Below are 16672 nucleotides of genomic sequence, written 5' to 3' on the forward strand. Positions count from 1 at the left end.
TGTTGGGTAGGTGTGGTGAGAGTGACCATCCGTGTCTTTTCCTTTTTTTAAAGTTAAAATACTTCTGTATATTTGCAAATGCATAGCATTTTCCTGGAAAAATGGGTAAGAAATTGGTTATAATGATTTTCTCAAGGAAAGGGAACTGGGTGGTTGAGGGATAGGGAAGAAGGGTAGTCCTAATAAGTCATTTGTCCTTTTTGCTTTTTGTTCCAGGAGCATTTAAATCCTTTTGAAAATATTAAATGAAGTTAAAACATTACAGAAAATGCTGGAATTCCTTTTGTCCACTGTGTCCAATTCTCATTCCTTCTTGACGTCCCTCTAAGTTGCTTTATCTGAGGGATAGTCTTTATATTTACAAACATTGTATTATTTTAAGTTTTAAAAAGGAGAACATACTAGGGTATTCCTCCAGTGCTTTTCTCCTGCTTTTACATAAACATATGTGTACATCTACAGAAACCACAGAGTAACGTTTTGTGTTGTATATGTGCATATCATGTAAATGAAATTATACTGCACGTAGAATTCTGCTGTTTTTTTTCTTTATCATTTGTTCAGGAGCTTTATATTGTTATACATACATCTAGCTCTTCCTTTTTAATAGCTGCCCAGTATTATGTAACATGAAGGTGTTACTATTACTTTATCTACCCTAGAATTTCTCTAGGGTAGATATAGAGTAGTGAAATTATTGGTTCTTAGGGGAAACATATTTGTTGTTGTTGTTTTAGCAAATACTACCAAATTGCTCTATAAAGTGACTATACCAGTTTCTTTCACCCACCAAACAAGTATTTTGTCGAGGGTCTACACATTCCCCCACTGACTTGCTGTGACCTTGATTGAGCAGGGCATGTTTTGTCTCTGGACCCCTAGTGACTCCATCTGTAGGAGGAGGGAGTTGGGTGGACCCCACAAGTGTACGTGATGGCGTAATGATAGGCTGTGCAGCCTCAGAGTGGGTCGGGAATGACTGCCCTAGAGACAATGGGGAGAGGAGGAGGACGCGGGTAACAGCCAAGCTGAAGCCAGGCAATTTATAAGTACTTGGCCCTTATTTCAACTCCTCCATTAGCACAGTGGACATTTATCGTGAGCTTTCACCCAAAAGCCCCCAATGGAAGGCCCGGATACCCTTTTCTGGGGGGGAATTCACCTCCCAGGGTCTCCCAGAGGAAAGAATGGCAAGCAGGGTTAGCAAAATGTGTGTATGGTAATTTTGCCGTTGAACAAATAAATGCTCTTAACAAATACAGAGCGATATAATTGCACTGGTCAAAGATAATTACAAGATTTATAGACAATATTAATTCATAATGTACTACAGATGGTGTGGTCCAGCAATGGAACACACACAACTGTGTGAAGAATATTTTTCTTTTTCATCCCTGTCAGTGTGATGTAGTGACTGAACATATGTGTCTTTGGACCAAGAAGTCTAAATTTGAGCAACTTTCTGAATGTGAGATGCACCAAATACCCTCCCATCTTCTCCACCCTACCCAGGCTCAACCATTCCGAGGCTGGCAGTGAAAAGATACAACATGTTTAATGTTTCTAAATCTGATGCCTGTGTCGATTACCCACACTTGGAGCAAATCCATATGCATTTTATGGTTTCCCAATGTATGCATCCAGAATAAAAGAGAAAAAAAAAGAAGTTCTTCCTCCTTTGGACTTTAGAAAAGGGGGGAGATGACAGGGATGAAGTGGATTTTAAGACATGGTAAAGGTAGATTCTGGGCCACAGTAGATGTGGATTCTGAGCAATAATAGAGGTGGTAGAGGTGGTTTCTGAGAGAGACAAGGTGGATTCTGGGACATCATCCTGGAGGTAGGCTCTGGGCAAAGGTGAAGTGGATTCTGGGGCATGGAAGAGGTGAGTTCTGGGACAGGGACCAGGTGGGTTCTGGGAAGGGGCAAGGTGGATTCTGGGACAGAACGGATGGACTGTGGGCTGGCCCTCCCACTCCGTGTTCCCAAAACCCACTCATGCATATTTCCCCCGGAGCCCACAACACGACCGATGGCCCCTGTTATTTGTCTCCCACAAGCCTTCGTTCGAACATCACTTGCTCAGAGAGGCCTCCCTGGGGACTCCAACCCCGCATTAGGCCCCCCTGTTACACATTCTCATCCTGTCCTGTCCTTTCTCTTGGTAACCACTCTGCCTGGTAGGTGACTGTAGATGTGTACCTGTGATTACTTGGGCACCGCCTACGCCTGGCTAGCCGGTGACTCCCTGCGGGCAGGGGCCACGCCTGGACTGCTCGCCAGAGAGCGCAGGGCCAGCCCCAGAGAGGTTGCCCAATAATCATTTGTATCAAGCGAATGAGTTTTTCTTCCATGAAACTTAAGGATCCTGTTTGATTTGCGGTTTCATTCCAAGTGCCTACGAGGCCTCAAGTAGACGAATGAATCAATAAAGAAACAGGGTGTCAGGGCAAGAGGAAGTGAGGGAGGGAAGAAAAGGGAGGGAAAGTGAAAGAGAAGAAAAGGAGGAAATGTAGGAGGGAGAACGAGAGAAAGAAGAGAGAGACCAAGGGAGGGAGAACAGACAGAGGCACAGAGGCAGAACCAGGAGCGGGTGAATTAACGCCCGCCGGACTTCATGAATTACCCAACGCCCGCCCGCCTGCGCGCGCCCTGGGACTGGGCTGGCAGTGCGTCTCCCCGCTCGGGCCCACTGCCACGCCCGCAAAAGCCACGCGAGCGGGCGGCGCGATCCCGGCCCCGGGTCACCCCGCGTGCGACTAGCGCCGAGGGCCAATGGGGGTCTCGGCCCCGCCCCTCAGGCCGCCGGCGCTGGCCCCGCCCCTCCCGCGCCCGCACCCCCTCCTCGAGCAGCCCGGCCGCGCGCGGCATTGTGGGAGTTGTGGTCCCCGCGGCCCCGCGGAGCGCAGCGCGGCGTCGGCACCGGCTGGGAGCCGGCTCGGCTCTGGCTCGGGCTCCGGCGGCGTGGGCCGGGCAGCAGCGGGGCGGTGGCTCCGCGGCGTGGGCAGGGGGCGTCCGAGCGTCCGCGCCCTCGGGCGGCGGCGTCGCCCCGGCCCCAGCGGCCGCCCCCGCCGACCGCGCGCTCGGGCGCAGGTAAGCGGCTTCTCCGGGGTCTGCGGGGCAGGACGGCGGCGCAACGGGACCGACCCTGGGAGAGGGGGAGGAGGCGGGGGCCGGGCGGCTGCAGGCCCGCGGTGCCCGTGCCCGGCGGTGCGGCCGCGGAGGGTGCTCAGCGCCCCGCATCTCGGCCCGTACGAGGGGCCCCCGTCGCCCAGCGCTCGCTGCGTGCTGAGCGCCGCCGCCTTGGCAGTGTACGCGGCCCGGGCCGGGCATCACCCTCCTTGTCCCCTTGCTCCCTCGCGACTCTGTCCACCGTGTTAACATGCCCCATCACCATCACCTTCTCGGTCACCACCCTCCCCTGGTCCCTTCTCTTGTTGCTCTTCCCCTCCCCCCAATCCCTGTGCATCACCCATTTCCCTTATTTCCCGTGGTGACCCTCCTCCCCTGTTCCATGAGCCCCCTTCCCTAATCGCCCACTTTTCCTGTCAGTACCCTTCCATCGTCCCATTCCCCCCCACCCCACCCCGCCCCCCGCCCCGACCTCCTGGTGGTCACCGTCTGTATTAACCTATTCTGCGCACTCCCCTTTTCCCCCACTCTCCTGAGTGGGTGGATACTGAAGACGCTGGACGAGAAAGTGAGGAGGAGAGGCCTCCGGTTCCCCGCAGCAGAAGGCTGGCCCCAGGGCAGCTCTCAAGCTTCTGGGTGCATGCATCACACTCCTTGCCCTGCTCCTTGGGGGGCTTCTAGGGTACTCCTGAGAGTGAGCCGAAGCTCTCTGGCAGTGGGCAGCCTCTTGGACTGGTAATGTGAACTGGATTAACCAGGTTTGAGCCGAGTGTCTCTCTCCCTAGGTGTTGATTGTATCAGAAGTTATATTTGATTGGACTTGCTCACCAAAAAGTGGCCATGAATTCGGACCCTATTCCCCAGAGCTGGCTGACTTTGAAGATCTGGAGTTGTGTATTATTAAAGTGCAGAACTGCAATGAGGTGTCCCCATCCCTGATGAGGACAAGAAATGGGAACAGATGTGTAAAGGCAGCTGGAAGTTACTGTGGTCACAGAGACAAGAGCTGGGGGGTGGGAGTGGGGGGGTGGTGGTGGAATTCATGCCCTCCCAGCTGCAGGGCTGGGGATCTATGAGGGTCAGATGTTTGAACCAGTGATAAACTGCCAATCACCCTGCAAAGGTAAAGGTTTAATTTAGTGTCACGTTTCAGCTGTGAGCTTGTTAATCCACCTCCGGGCTCAGGGTCCTGCCAGCGTAGTTTGGGTAAAAGTAAGTGGCAGATGTGAAAAGTCCTTACTTGAGCTCTCAGTGCTGTTTGTGATCTTGTGAGCAGGGTCTGAAGCTGGGGTCCAGGGCCTGAGGATCTTCTGCGTTTTGCTTATAGCTCAGCTTAGGGAGCGTTCATGGCTGGCGTTGTACAGAATGAGGCTTCCGTGGGGAGAGGGTAAGTGGTGTGACTGTCCAATGGAGAGATTCCCTCGTCATCTACCCGGTACCCCGCGTCTTCGTTTTGATTGACTTAAACGTCAAGCAGGGCTGATGGGAACTGAAACTTAACAGGTGTTTGTTAAATGATCATCATGTCACTCTTAGAACATTTAAGAAAAACCTCTCTTCCTGAGAGACTGGGTTTTCAAAGTTCCAATTAGGGCTTCAGCTCAGTGATGGGGGAAATCCTTTTAGTAAAAGTGCTTGTTATCATACAGATGTTAGTTTCACACTGAACTTCAAGAATCCCGGGGTTCTGTTTGGGAGATGGCTTGCAAACAGAACACCTTTCATCATGATTTTCCTTCCCTTTTCCTCAAGAGGAAACAGCTGCCAGTTATGGGAGGACTAGTCAAGAGCCAGGGCGCCAGGGTGAGCGGGGGAGGGGGTCTGTTTCCATCCAGGGGGCCCAGCCTTTCCCTCTTCTCCCAAATGTGTGAAGAAGTGGAGAACGTATGAGGGAAAAATTTAGCTTCTAACCTCCCGGCTCTTGTATTTTTCCTAGAAACATAAAAATGTCCATGAATATTCAGCATATGCGTTTCTGACTGAATATTATAGTCAAGCGATTCTTTACTCAACCTAAGCTGGGAAGATATAAGTAGGGAGTTAAGGACAATCTGAGGTTTCCCTTTAATTTTAATAGCTTTGCACGTCTGGGGACCCCCCCCCCCCACAAAAAAAATTCCTTGAGATGTGGGGCAACAAGAGTTTACCTTTGGCTGTTGGAATTCTCAGACCTGAGATACTTTTCCCTGATGGCCCACCTGTGGTTTGCTGGCTACTAGAGATGGGAATCCACGTGTCACAAAAAAATTCGATGTGTGGCAACAAGAGTTTACCTTTGGCTGTTGGAATTCTCAGACCTGAGATACTTTTCCCTGATGGCCCACCTGTGGTTTGCTGGCTACTAGAGATGGGAATCCACGTGTCACAGCGGTCACTAGCACATTCTGAACTGTCACCATGATGTGATCATCAGTGCTTTCAACCCATCATTCCCCTTGATCCAATGAGAGGAGCATTATCCCGTCTTAACAGATGAGCAAACTGAGACTTAGAGAGGGGAGTGACCTGCCCAGTTTGGGTTCTTAACCTCTCTGCTACGTTGCAAGAATGTTGGGGCCAAATTTAGTCCCCGGAGAAGGGGGAGGGTACAGCTTTCCTGTTTTTGTTAGTTGCCTGTCTCACATTCCTGTGAGACAAGGGAGAGCGTGGTACCAAGCGAAATTTCTGAATTATTCTGCTCCTCGAGGTGAGGGAATGTACTACACGTGTAGTAGAACATAGACCTGGTTGTTTTCATCCAATTAGAGCAGGATGGACAGAGAGTTTCACCCGGGAAACACGGCCGGGGTTTTATAGACACAGGCAATGAGACAGCTGGGCTTCGATCATCTTTTAGGTTTCAGCGTGCTAGACACTGGCCCAAACCATTGGCGGGATACGTGGCAAAGCACAGCACTTCTGTGTGTTTTGGAGACAGACCGGAAAGGGCTTCTATTTTCATTCTATCCATCATTTCACTTTCATAATCTCATGGGTGAGGCCAGAAGATAGCCTCCCAAGCGAGTAGACAGAAAATGCCTGGTGTCCGCCACAGATGTGACCCCGGGGAGCCCACTTCCTTTTCCAGCTTGATTTAAGCCCAACCTGTGTCAGAAGGGCAAGAGAGATTAAATAAGAATGATGAAGTGCCGTGAAAAGAGCAAGTAAAATGGAGAATATGCAGTTCCAAATTCCTTTACCATTTGTAAGATGCTTTTGAATCCAGATTTCTCTTTAATAAAAGGTACAGAGATTTAAGGAGAATAAGCATTTATTACATACCTACTGTGCAAGAGCATAGCAAAATGGATAGATATTGCTTTGAAGTGAGATGGGCTCTGTGTCCCTGCCCCGGCTGCATGAACTGGGGTGAGTTATAGGACCTCTCTGAGCCTCAAGTTTCCTCATCCATAAAATGGGGATCACAGCACCTCCTAAGGATGACACAAAACAGATGGGACTACTGTAATGATCAAACATACTTGATGCAGATTAAACACTACTGGCCTTTTGGGAAAGGGGGTGGTGATAAAATGGAAGGAGAAGGTACAGGATTGAGAAGCGTGTCCCCTTCCAACAGAGACCTAACAAAACGAGTTGGGGCTTTGCGTTTCACTTGAGGACTTTTCCAGGTGTAAAAATTTATGCCGGTTTATTATTATTTTTTTCATCTCAGGTTTGGACCGCCTAAAAAAGTCATTTCACGGTGACCAGCCCCACTTGCCGACGTGACCCAAAGCTGCTCCTTTGCCCCCACCCGCAGTGACTTTTGCCGGGACCGGGGGGACTGGGCACAGATGTCTGTCCATGCCGCCCTTGGCAGGACCCGAGGAACCGTGGCAGCCATGCCTCCGCCTGCCCCAGCCGCCCCTCACCCCCTACGCTGACCTGCATGGTATGCATGCCCTCGGGACTCCCGAGGACTGACCAGCTGACCTCGCTTCGGATCCCCAACAGCTCCCCCAGAATGTCGCTCGAGTGGCTGGTGGCCTGGAGCTGGTCGCTGGACGGCCTGAGGGACTGCATCGCCACCGGCATGCAGTCCGTGCGGGACTGCGACACCACGGCCGCGATCACCGTGGCCTGCCTGCTGGTCCTGTTCGTGTGGTACTGTTACCACGTGGGCAGGGAGCAGCCCCGGCCCTACGTCTCGGTCAACGCCCTGATGCAGGGCCCCGACGCCACGGGGCTGCAGAACGGGTTCGTGTACTGCCAGTCCCCCGAGTGCGTGCGCTGCAGCCACAGTGAGGGTCTCAACCCGAAGCTGTACCACAACCTGCAGGAGTACGCCAGGCGCTACTCCTGGTCCGGCATGGGCCGCATCCACAAGGGCGTCCGCGAGCAGGGCCGCTACCTCCGCAGCCGGCCCTCCATCCAGAAGCCCGAGGTCTTCTTCCTGCCCGACCTCCCCACCTCGCCCTACTTTGCCCGGGACGCGCAGAAGCATGATGTGGAGCTGCTGGAGCGCAACTTCCAGACCATCCTGTGCGAGTTTGAGGCCCTGTACAAAGCTTTTTCGAACTGTAGCCTCCCACAGGGCTGGAAAATGAACAGCACCCCCAGTGGGGAGTGGGTCACCTTTTACTTGGTCAATCAGGGGGTCTGCGTCCCCCGGAACTGCAGGAAGTGCCCACGGACGTACCGCTTGCTTGGAAGCCTTCGGACCTGTATTGGGAACAATGTTTTTGGGAACGCATGCATCTCCGTGCTGAGCCCCGGCACCGTGATAACGGAGCACTACGGACCCACCAACATCCGCATCCGATGCCATTTAGGTATGTGGCGGGGACAGGGCCTCCTGGCACGTGCTGTTCTAATGAATACATCCCAGCCTGTCTGCCGGACGGGAGTCCAGACACCTCGAATTGTAGTCAGTAGCCAGGATTGTGCTTTTTCACATGCTTCACTGTACTCTGATCAAAAGTTGATGGGTCACGTGTAAACAGTGTTGGCAGCAGAGAATTGAGTCAAAAAAGAAACGTGTGGTCAGTATAAACCTAATTTGTGACAGAAACTCCGTCCAAAGGAACTGTCTGCCGCGATGGGAATGGTCTCCATCTACGCTGTCCAGTGCAGGAACCACCAGCTGCATGTAACTTGAGTGCCTGAAATGTGGCCAGTGCAACTAAGGAGCTCAGTTTTTACTTGAATCCAAATTTTAAAATATGACAGTTGGCTACTGTATTGGACAGAGTAGTTCTAGAGCCAGAGGCTACTGGGGTGATTCAGGAGGCTGAAAGATACCCAAGTGCCTTCCGAATCACCAAGGACGAAGTGACGCTTTGTGTGAAGTTGATTTTATTCGGCTTCTAGGGGGGGTCGGTAATACGCGTAGTGTGTGTAGCAGTGGTTTTGAGAACAGGGTCTGGAGTCAGATTGCCTGTGTTTGCGTCCTCTCCTCACCATGAGCTGGCTGTGTTACTTTGGGCAAGTCAGTCCACCTCTCTGGGCCTCAGTTTCCTCGTTTGGGAAGTGGAGGTATTATAAAAAGATCATCTTTTACAGAGTTATGTCGAGGCCCTGGTGTGATAACGCGCGTCGTGAAGCATTTGTTCAAGCAGAGCCTGACAGTGAGCCCTTGATAACAGCAGCCTCAAAAGCCAGCCGGTGAAGGGGGACGTTAGTTCTCCAGAACCGCCTCCTTCCTAGTGAGTCATGATAACATGTTGGTTACCAGGGCAGTGGCACCACTGGTTAGCATCCCAGACTAGAGGAGCTGCCGAGAGCCTGAGCAAGGTCCCGCTTTGGAAGTTCACAGTGTGCCCGCCCCGACTTTGTGTTGGAGGGAGGAGCCCCAGTATAGGCTGGAGAAGGGGGTTCATAACTGTGGTCCACAGGGCAGCCTCGGGGCTGCCTGGGGGACCTGAGCCCGATGGCCCGGGCCCTCTGCTTCTCCCGCTCTCTCTTTGGGGACTGGACAGAGGGCTTCACTGCTTTAAAAAAACAAAAGGAACTAGATTCAAGCAATTGACATCGTTTTGAGTATTTCAGGAGTAAAAGCAGGACAGGGTAGGGGCTCTGGAGGGAGTGGCCTGGCTTCGTGGCTGGCTGTGAGACTTTGGGAAATAACCGCATCTCTCTGGGCCTCAGTTTCCACATCTGTGAAATGAGGAGATCGTACTTACTCACAGGAACGTTGAGAGGTTTCAATGAAGTCATATCTGCCATGGCTACTTGACCCGGCTCCTGGCATGCGACGGCATTAGATAAATGGTAGCTAGTAGCTTTTATGATCAAACGCTGTGTTGGGCAGTGTGAAAAATGACCCATAAGACATAGTCCCTGCCCCTAGGAAACAGTGGGAAATGCACAGACTCTGGAAGCAAACATACGTGGACTCAGATCCCGGCTTAGCCCCGTTTGCCGGGTGACCCTGGGCAGGCTCTGAAACTGAGCCTCCAATTTCTCCTCTCTGAAATGGGCGTAACACCTACCTGGAGGGCTGTTTGGAAGATTAGAAGTATGTCCTGTGTGTGAAGTGCTTGGCAGGTAGAGGGCAGTCAGTCAAAGGGGGCTCTGGTTGATCTAAGAAGTGAGATGATTGTCTTAGTGATGATTATTGTAATAAAATCTCTGTGAGGCACCAGGGCGCACTCTGAGCTCAGGGGACACAGGGGCTGCCTGTGGGCTGCTCCGGGAAGGGGGTCTGACCCTGCAGGACCGCCGGGACCGCCGGGGTGGAGCAAAGCAGGAGCCTTCCCCTGGGGCTGGGGCGCCGTATCTGAGCTAGCTGGGGAGCCCGCTGGTGGGGCTGAGCTTGTGGGAGCAAACCGCAGGGGGCCTCCCTGCCAGGCTGTGGGCGTCGGGGAGCAATGCTGTTCTTTTTAAAGGTTTCCCTTGTAAGTTTTTTAAAAGCTTCAGAAGGACGTGTGGGGAAGGGCATTTGAGCTGGGTGTGGTAGAATTCCGGGCAGGTGTGTTGAGTAGGAAGGGCTGGTGGACCTGCCTCCTGGGTGTTCATGCCTGTTGTGTATGTGTGCTGTGTGTGTGTGTGTGTGTGTAACATGTGCCCACGTGGGCCTCTTTATGACCTGTCATTCCCCTCCCGGCCCAGAGACTCACTTGCCACCGGAAAAACTGGGTCATCCGTGTCACCCTGGACAGCAGGTGGTGTTGGAAGGCGTCCCACTAGCGTGGGCTGTCCCCATGGCAAGGGTGAGCGCCAGGGTTGGGTTTGCTCCGTTTCCTCCGCTACTCTGTCCTTCCACCCAGGAAGGAAAGAGAGGGGTGTGAGACTCACGTGACCTCGTGTGTTGACATAGGGCGTGTCCGGAGAATGAGGTCAGAGGCAGGAAGGGCCTGGTACGTGACAGCGGCCACACCTCCGCCAGTTACCTGGCAGACGTGGGGAGGCACCTGCGGTTCCAGAACTGTGTCCTTGAAGTGCCCCGCAGCCTCCCTTTCCACCTTCCGTCTTGAGTGGGGGCTGGGGGCGTCGCCCCAGCCACCACTCTTCAGCTGTCAGCGCCTCCGGATGGCACACGTTTGCCGAGCCTGCTCCGAGCTTCCGCTAGAGGTGGCATCGCTCAGCACCCCGTCCGTGAGGCCCAGCCGTCACCCAGCGTCATGCACTGTCACAAGCCCACTGTCACAAACCTCCAGGGAACAACCTCTGAAACTAATCAGGCAGCTGCTAGCCAGGCGGCAGGTACCGGTCCAGTGGCAGACCCTCAGGGAAGGGCAGATGAAAATGTGTGAGCGCATCCAGATTCTCGCTACAAAAGCCCATTAGGCTCTCATTTCCCTTTCATGAGTATATTGTTGGATTTCTCGGCCGTCCAGCTGGGTGATACAAGCTGGTCAGCTCCTGTCTGCCTTGCCCACCCTGAGTGCCAGCTGCCAGCCTCCTGAAGTGGTGGACAGAGCCCTTTCTCCACCCGTCTTGCGCCTCTGTCCATGGGCATAGGGGACAAAGCAGTGAGCCCTAAGCCAGGGGGACCTGGGGACATGGGACTGGCCGAGGCCATGCGTGGGGCCTGTCTGTCCCCAGGAGCCGCCCGAATGCTCTGTTTGGGCGAGTGTTGATCATATCTGCCAGCCAGGCTGGTTTATGGCAGTAGGCGGGGATGGTGGGCCACTGGAAGGCTGGGGCACAGTGAAGGGAGGCGGAGACGAGTGAGCAGGGGCTGGGAAGCCGGCAAGCCGGGCCGTTTTTCTGTTTACCATTGGGGTGGTGATGAATCATTTTGTGGCCCAGAAAAAGGGGAGCTTCTTTTTGGAATCCTGGGGTGTTCTGTCCCTGCAGAGAACCACCTGCCCCTAAAGGCCTTCTCCACTGAACCAAGCGGTGAGGGCACGCATGGAACGATGTGGTGCGTGGGGCTCTCTCCATCCAGGCCAGTGAGCGGCAGGCAGAGCTCCTTCACAGCCCTAACCTCCCCCAGCAGTTGTTAACAGCAGTGGGAGATCCTGGTTCCAGAGGCAGAATGGACAGTGTCAGCTGATTCAGTGAAATGTACTATTGATAGTTGAAACATATTAACTACAGGGAAGTTGACAGCCACTTAGCCTCACTGCTACCAATGTAACAACTAGCATTTATATCCTACTGTCCAGTGTTGCAAGAGCCTGTTCCATGGAGCCAGACAGATTTGGGTTCAAATCTCACTTCGCACAGGACTAAAGAGCGACTTCCAGCAGGTCACTTAACTTCTCTAAAGCTCAGCTGCTCCATCTGGAAAGTGTGTGAAGTGATGTCCGTAAAGTGTTTATTTAACACAAACCTGCTCACAGTAAGTCTTCAGTGATTGGTAGCAAGGACAGTGGTCACACAGCCTGGAAGGCAAGTGTGCTCATGGCCTCTCTTTACAGATGAGGAGGCTATAGCTCAGAGAGGTTGAGTGACTTGCTCAGAGTCACCCAGCACGTAAGGGTGGTCATCTGACCTGAAGTCCTCTCTCCTGCCCATTACTCCACGTGGCCTCTTTGTTTGAATTCTTACTCCATATGTGCTTCCTGGAGCCATCCATTTCTGGTTCAGAGGGTGTGTTAAATCCTCAGGCTGTTAGAGGGTACGCTGTTTCACGTGTGTCGTAGGGACATTAAATCAGAGCGGGGATGCTGACTGGCCCAGGGTCGTGATTGTCAGGGTGGGTCACTGAAGACAGACAGAACGCCATGATCCCAGGCCCTCTTGCAGGGCCCACTTCCTCCCGGGTCAGGGCCTACCCAGCCTCCTCTGAGTCAGTTAGGTGGCTGTGCTGGTGCCTTCATTCACAGACGACCAGGTAGTGCCAGGGGCCAAGCGTTCCTTCAGACCCTTGAGTTGGAAATGGGGGTGTGAAAGTGCGTGCACGGCAGCGTGTGAAGAATGCCCCCCTTTCCGGGGTCATGTACCCGAGCTCGGGTCCCCCACCTGCATTTTGAACATATGGCTCCCTACGAGGGTGGCAGTCCGTCTCCTCTGAAAGCTCAGGCGTCTCTTTAGGGGTGTCACCATTTTCCCAGATTGAGGCTGGGGAAACTTGGACCGTGAACATGCCATCCTCAGGCCTCACAGTGGATTTAAACGTTGGACCCTAAAGAGGAGGGCACTGTGTGAGTCTCCGAGTCTTTAATCTCGACTGAATCAGCCTTTGCCTATTGGGCAGGCAGGGTTCTGAACCTGGCCTCCCTCGGTTTCCGGGGCCCCACGAAGGGGCTTCGGGAGCCTCACACATGGGGCGCAAACCTTGGTCCGTGCTTTAATCAGAGTAGTCCCTGGCCCAGAACGGATTAAGCCACCAGAGGAATGAGTTTCTCCAGGGAGCACGGTGAGGGTGCAGGTGCACGGCCTGCATCTGTCCTAACAGACTGCCTCCACCCACCCACCAAGCGGGGCTCCCGAGGGGTGAGGCGCAGGGTCGGGGCTTTGGAGGTCGAGAGCTCCCTCCAAAGCCTGCCTCTCCCGACTTCCGGCATCCCTGGCCCTGCCTGCCTTCATTTTCTTTTCTCTGCTTTGCCCCCAGGTCTGAAAACTCCGAGTGGCTGTGAGCTGGTGGTGGGCGGGGAGCCCCAGTGCTGGGCAGAAGGCCGCTGCCTCCTCTTCGACGATTCTTTCCTGCACGCCGCGTTCCATGGAGGTGAGCGTCTGTGTGCCCCGTGGCCGCCTTTAAAAATATAAATATATATATTTACATGTATATTTAAACTTTCTTTCTAGAGCAGTTTTTGGTTTCCAGAAAACCTGAGCAGGAAGTACAGAGTGTGCTCCCTGACGTGACCCCCCCCCCCCAAAATTTGCCCTCTGTTAGCACCTTGTAATAGTGGGGTATGTTTGTTACAGTGGACGCGCCAATTTTGACACATCATCAGTAACTCAGGTCCGTAGTTTACATGAAGGTTCACTCTTGCTCTTGTACCCTCTGTGGGTCTGGACAAACGTGTGATGTCACGTGTCCACCATGACAGGATCCCTGCCCTAAAAATCCTCCGCGTTCCACCTACCACGTTTTCACCCTTCCCTCCCTCTGCCCGGTTCCTCCCGCGCGCTCTGCTCAGGACCTCCGGGCCCGCCTGATGGTGGTGTTGGTCTGAGAAGAGGAGACCTTGCGATCTGTGCCGGGGTCAGCAGGGGTCCCTGCCCGAGAGCCGACCGCGTGGGTCTGGCTCCGCCCGGGCCCTGGCTCCGGGCGGCTTGAACCTCTCCTCTCTCGCCGCCCTCCCCCAGGTTCGGCGGAGGACGGCCCACGGGTGGTTTTCATGGTGGATCTGTGGCATCCCAACGTCGCAGCGGCCGAACGGCAGGCCCTGGATTTCATCTTTGCCCCGGGACGATGAGAACATTGGTCGTGCTGCAGTCGCCGAGAGTGGCCGCGGTCCGCCCGGGCAGACAGGGGTGTGGCCCGGCCCCTGCCCCTGTTCCAATTCCATGCTCAGAAACCTGCCTCGACAGAATGCTCTCATCTGGGATTTGTCTTTTAGGTCGTGTCGGGCCCCTCTTTCCTTCGGTCATTGAAAGTGGGAAATTTTCAGCTTGTATTTCCTTAGATTTTTTTTTCCCTTCCAATCATTTGCTTCTGCGATTCCTTTCTGCCTAAAAGCGCATTACTTTGCTCTGTGACCAGAGGCTCGGTGTCCCTGTCGTCTGTGTCACGCTGCTACTTGGTTTCGTCAGTGCTCTGAAATAGGGTCGCCAAATGGTTACTTGTCTGGATGTAATAACGTAAATCTTCCTGTCATCTTAAAAGAAAAAAACAAAAACAAAACAAAATACTGCAGATCAGAGAGCTGGAGGACGTGGCTTCTGCTGCTGTCACGGTCACCCTGGGCCCCGGCCCCCCGGGTGGGGGGAGCCCGCGGTCCGCATCCCCAGCTGTCGTCCCTGGCTGGGTTCCTCGGCAGGGTGGCCCAGTCAGGGCGGGGCAGACTCACCATTGCTCACCTCACCCTGACCCCAGTCGGGTCCCTGATGGCAAGAGCGTTGGGCTGGTGGCAATGGAGGCTTTTCTGTAGACGTTGCTTTCCGACAGAGCTGAGGCTGGCGTCTTCGAGAGCCAAGCTGGGGCGCCCTCGGGTCAGCAGCTGAACATGTGATTCGATTACCTCACTGCCTACAGAAGCCCTACTGCCAAACTGGGCCTGGAGAATTCCCCGTTTGAGCTGTTTGGAGTCCACGGTGATGAGCGTTCAGACCACCAGGCTGGCTGATGGGCGCCGAGGTGGGATAAGACCTCAGTCATCCACTGACGTTCTGGAAAAGCCTTTCTCTGGCAAAACTGGAATCGTAGATCCGCCCAAAGTGTCTGTTTTGCTTTGGAGTTCTGTTGCCTATGACTTTCCATTTATTTGTCTGTACATAAGTGTTCAAACGCTGGGCTCAGAGATCATGGCAGAGTCGGCCCTGTGTCTCTGTCAGTGCACGAGGGTGCGGTGAGGGCCACCTAAGCCAGTGTGTGCACGTGAGGACACTGGGGGGACCTACATACCCAAAGGACCCACGGTCACGGCGCTGGGTCTCCTGTGAAGGACGTGGCCAGTTTGAGGCACTAAGTCTAGAAACAGCCCCCCGTTAGCCGATGTGTGAAGGGGTCTCCTCCAGCCACACTAGAGATGCCTTTTTTGAATAACGTATTACGGCAGAGTCAGGTTTATAAAGCCTTGGAGCGGTACGGAACATACTGCTTGTCCCATGTCTGGGTCCAGTGTTTCTATCCGAACGGAAACCAGCAGCTTCTGGGAGGAACAACCGTCAGAAGTAAACGCACTAGGTAGTTACTGGCAAGCGTGCAAAGAAACCGTGTCTACATTTGAGTACAATTTCTACACAGATATTTTTCAGCGATTAGAATGCAGGACAGGGCAGAAATGTCAAACACACCTGAAGTCTTTTTACTTGTTAAGTTTCTTGTTCAGGAATCACTGAGGTGCATGATTTCTCTACGTACTGACTGCTCTACGTTTACAAAGCCAGCAGCCCACACAGGTCCCTGGCTACCTGTGCTCACGTGACGCGGTTGGGGAGCAGGGGGTAAATAAAAGATCTTGCTGAAAACCAGAGTGAAGCGGTCTGTTGGAAAGGTGACGTGGGACTTGGGCAGAGGCTCCGAGAGGGCCACTTGTTGCAGGCTCTTGGTTTCTGGATCGTGTCACAGAGACAGGCGGGCCCCTCACGGGGGTCACGTACAGGGAATGAAGCAAGTTGTAGTTCTCAGTAGTGGGCGCGGAGTGGGGGAAAGGAGCAGATGCGTGGAACGTTCAGGAACTGCAGGTGTCACTCTGGACAAAGAACAAGGACCGCGCTTCAGGAGAGCTGAGGATTCGGGACTCGGTGCCAGGAACTTGCTCCCGTGTCACCTTGCGCGAGTCACGGAGCCTCTGGGAGCCTCAGTTTCCTTCGCTGTAGAGACGGTGCCTGGCACGTGATGCAGCGAGCTTGGCTCCCTTCCTGACGTAGCAGCGGGTCTAAGCAGTTACAGAGAAACAGGTGAGGAGGAAGGAGAGATGGACGGACCCACCGGATCGGTGGTAGAGGCGGCCGGGGGAGCCGCGGCTTCTTTCTGTCGTCTGGGTCTAACCTCGGGGAGAAGGAAGCGGGGCCCTTGGTTGCTCTGTTTTGAATGCTTCCCCTTGTCTTAGGAGGACAGGGAGCCCCAGGAGATGCCTGGCTGCCAGGTGTTTTCATAGCAAAGCTGGCCAGGCCGCCACGGCAGGTGGGAGGGAAGAGCACCACGCCGCCCCGGGCCGCGCTATTTCTCGCTCTCCTGAAGCGCGCGTTGCCAGCTAGGCAACTGCCAAAGTAATTTACATGTTGCAGCCGGGGATGCCCAAGGTGAGAGAAGGGAGGCAGCGTGCCTGCCCAGCTTCGAATGGGAAGCCCTGCCTTCCACCCAGAGGCAGCCTGCCTCGGCTGCAAGGCCCGATCGGTGACTCGGTTTGACAAGGTCACCTCCCAGGTCTCCCAGGCACCTGCTCATCATCCCCCGAAGTCGCCCAGATTGTCTGGGTTCTGAGCCCTCCTTTGCTGACAGCAGCCACCCTTGCCGCATTGAGCAGTGCCCTGCAGCGTGTGGTGGGGGAGGAGAAGGGTAGTCCTCACCCACTGGCTCTGGACTTCGGCTGCACAGTGCAGTCACCCAGGGAGC

The 16672-nt window shown here is 54.1% G+C and overlaps 1 protein-coding gene across 1 annotated transcript; it reads left to right on the forward strand.

The window, feature by feature from the left end:
• The first annotated feature begins 3070 nt into the window (after positions 1 to 3070).
• Positions 3071 to 13890, forward strand: ASPHD2 (aspartate beta-hydroxylase domain containing 2). The gene is made up of 4 exons (XM_007461133.1): positions 3071 to 3093; positions 6788 to 7886; positions 13058 to 13171; positions 13759 to 13890. The coding sequence occupies exons 2-4, from the start codon at positions 7004 to 7006 to the stop codon at positions 13866 to 13868; spliced, it is 1107 nt and encodes a 368-aa protein (XP_007461195.1). The 5' UTR covers positions 3071 to 3093; positions 6788 to 7003; the 3' UTR covers positions 13869 to 13890.
• Positions 13891 to 16672: the final 2782 nt, after the last annotated feature.

The sequence above is a fragment of the Lipotes vexillifer genome, unplaced genomic scaffold (assembly GCF_000442215.2).
Source record: "Lipotes vexillifer unplaced genomic scaffold, Lipotes_vexillifer_v1.1 scaffold691, whole genome shotgun sequence".
In the NCBI taxonomy this organism is placed as follows: Eukaryota; Metazoa; Chordata; class Mammalia; order Artiodactyla; family Lipotidae; genus Lipotes; species Lipotes vexillifer.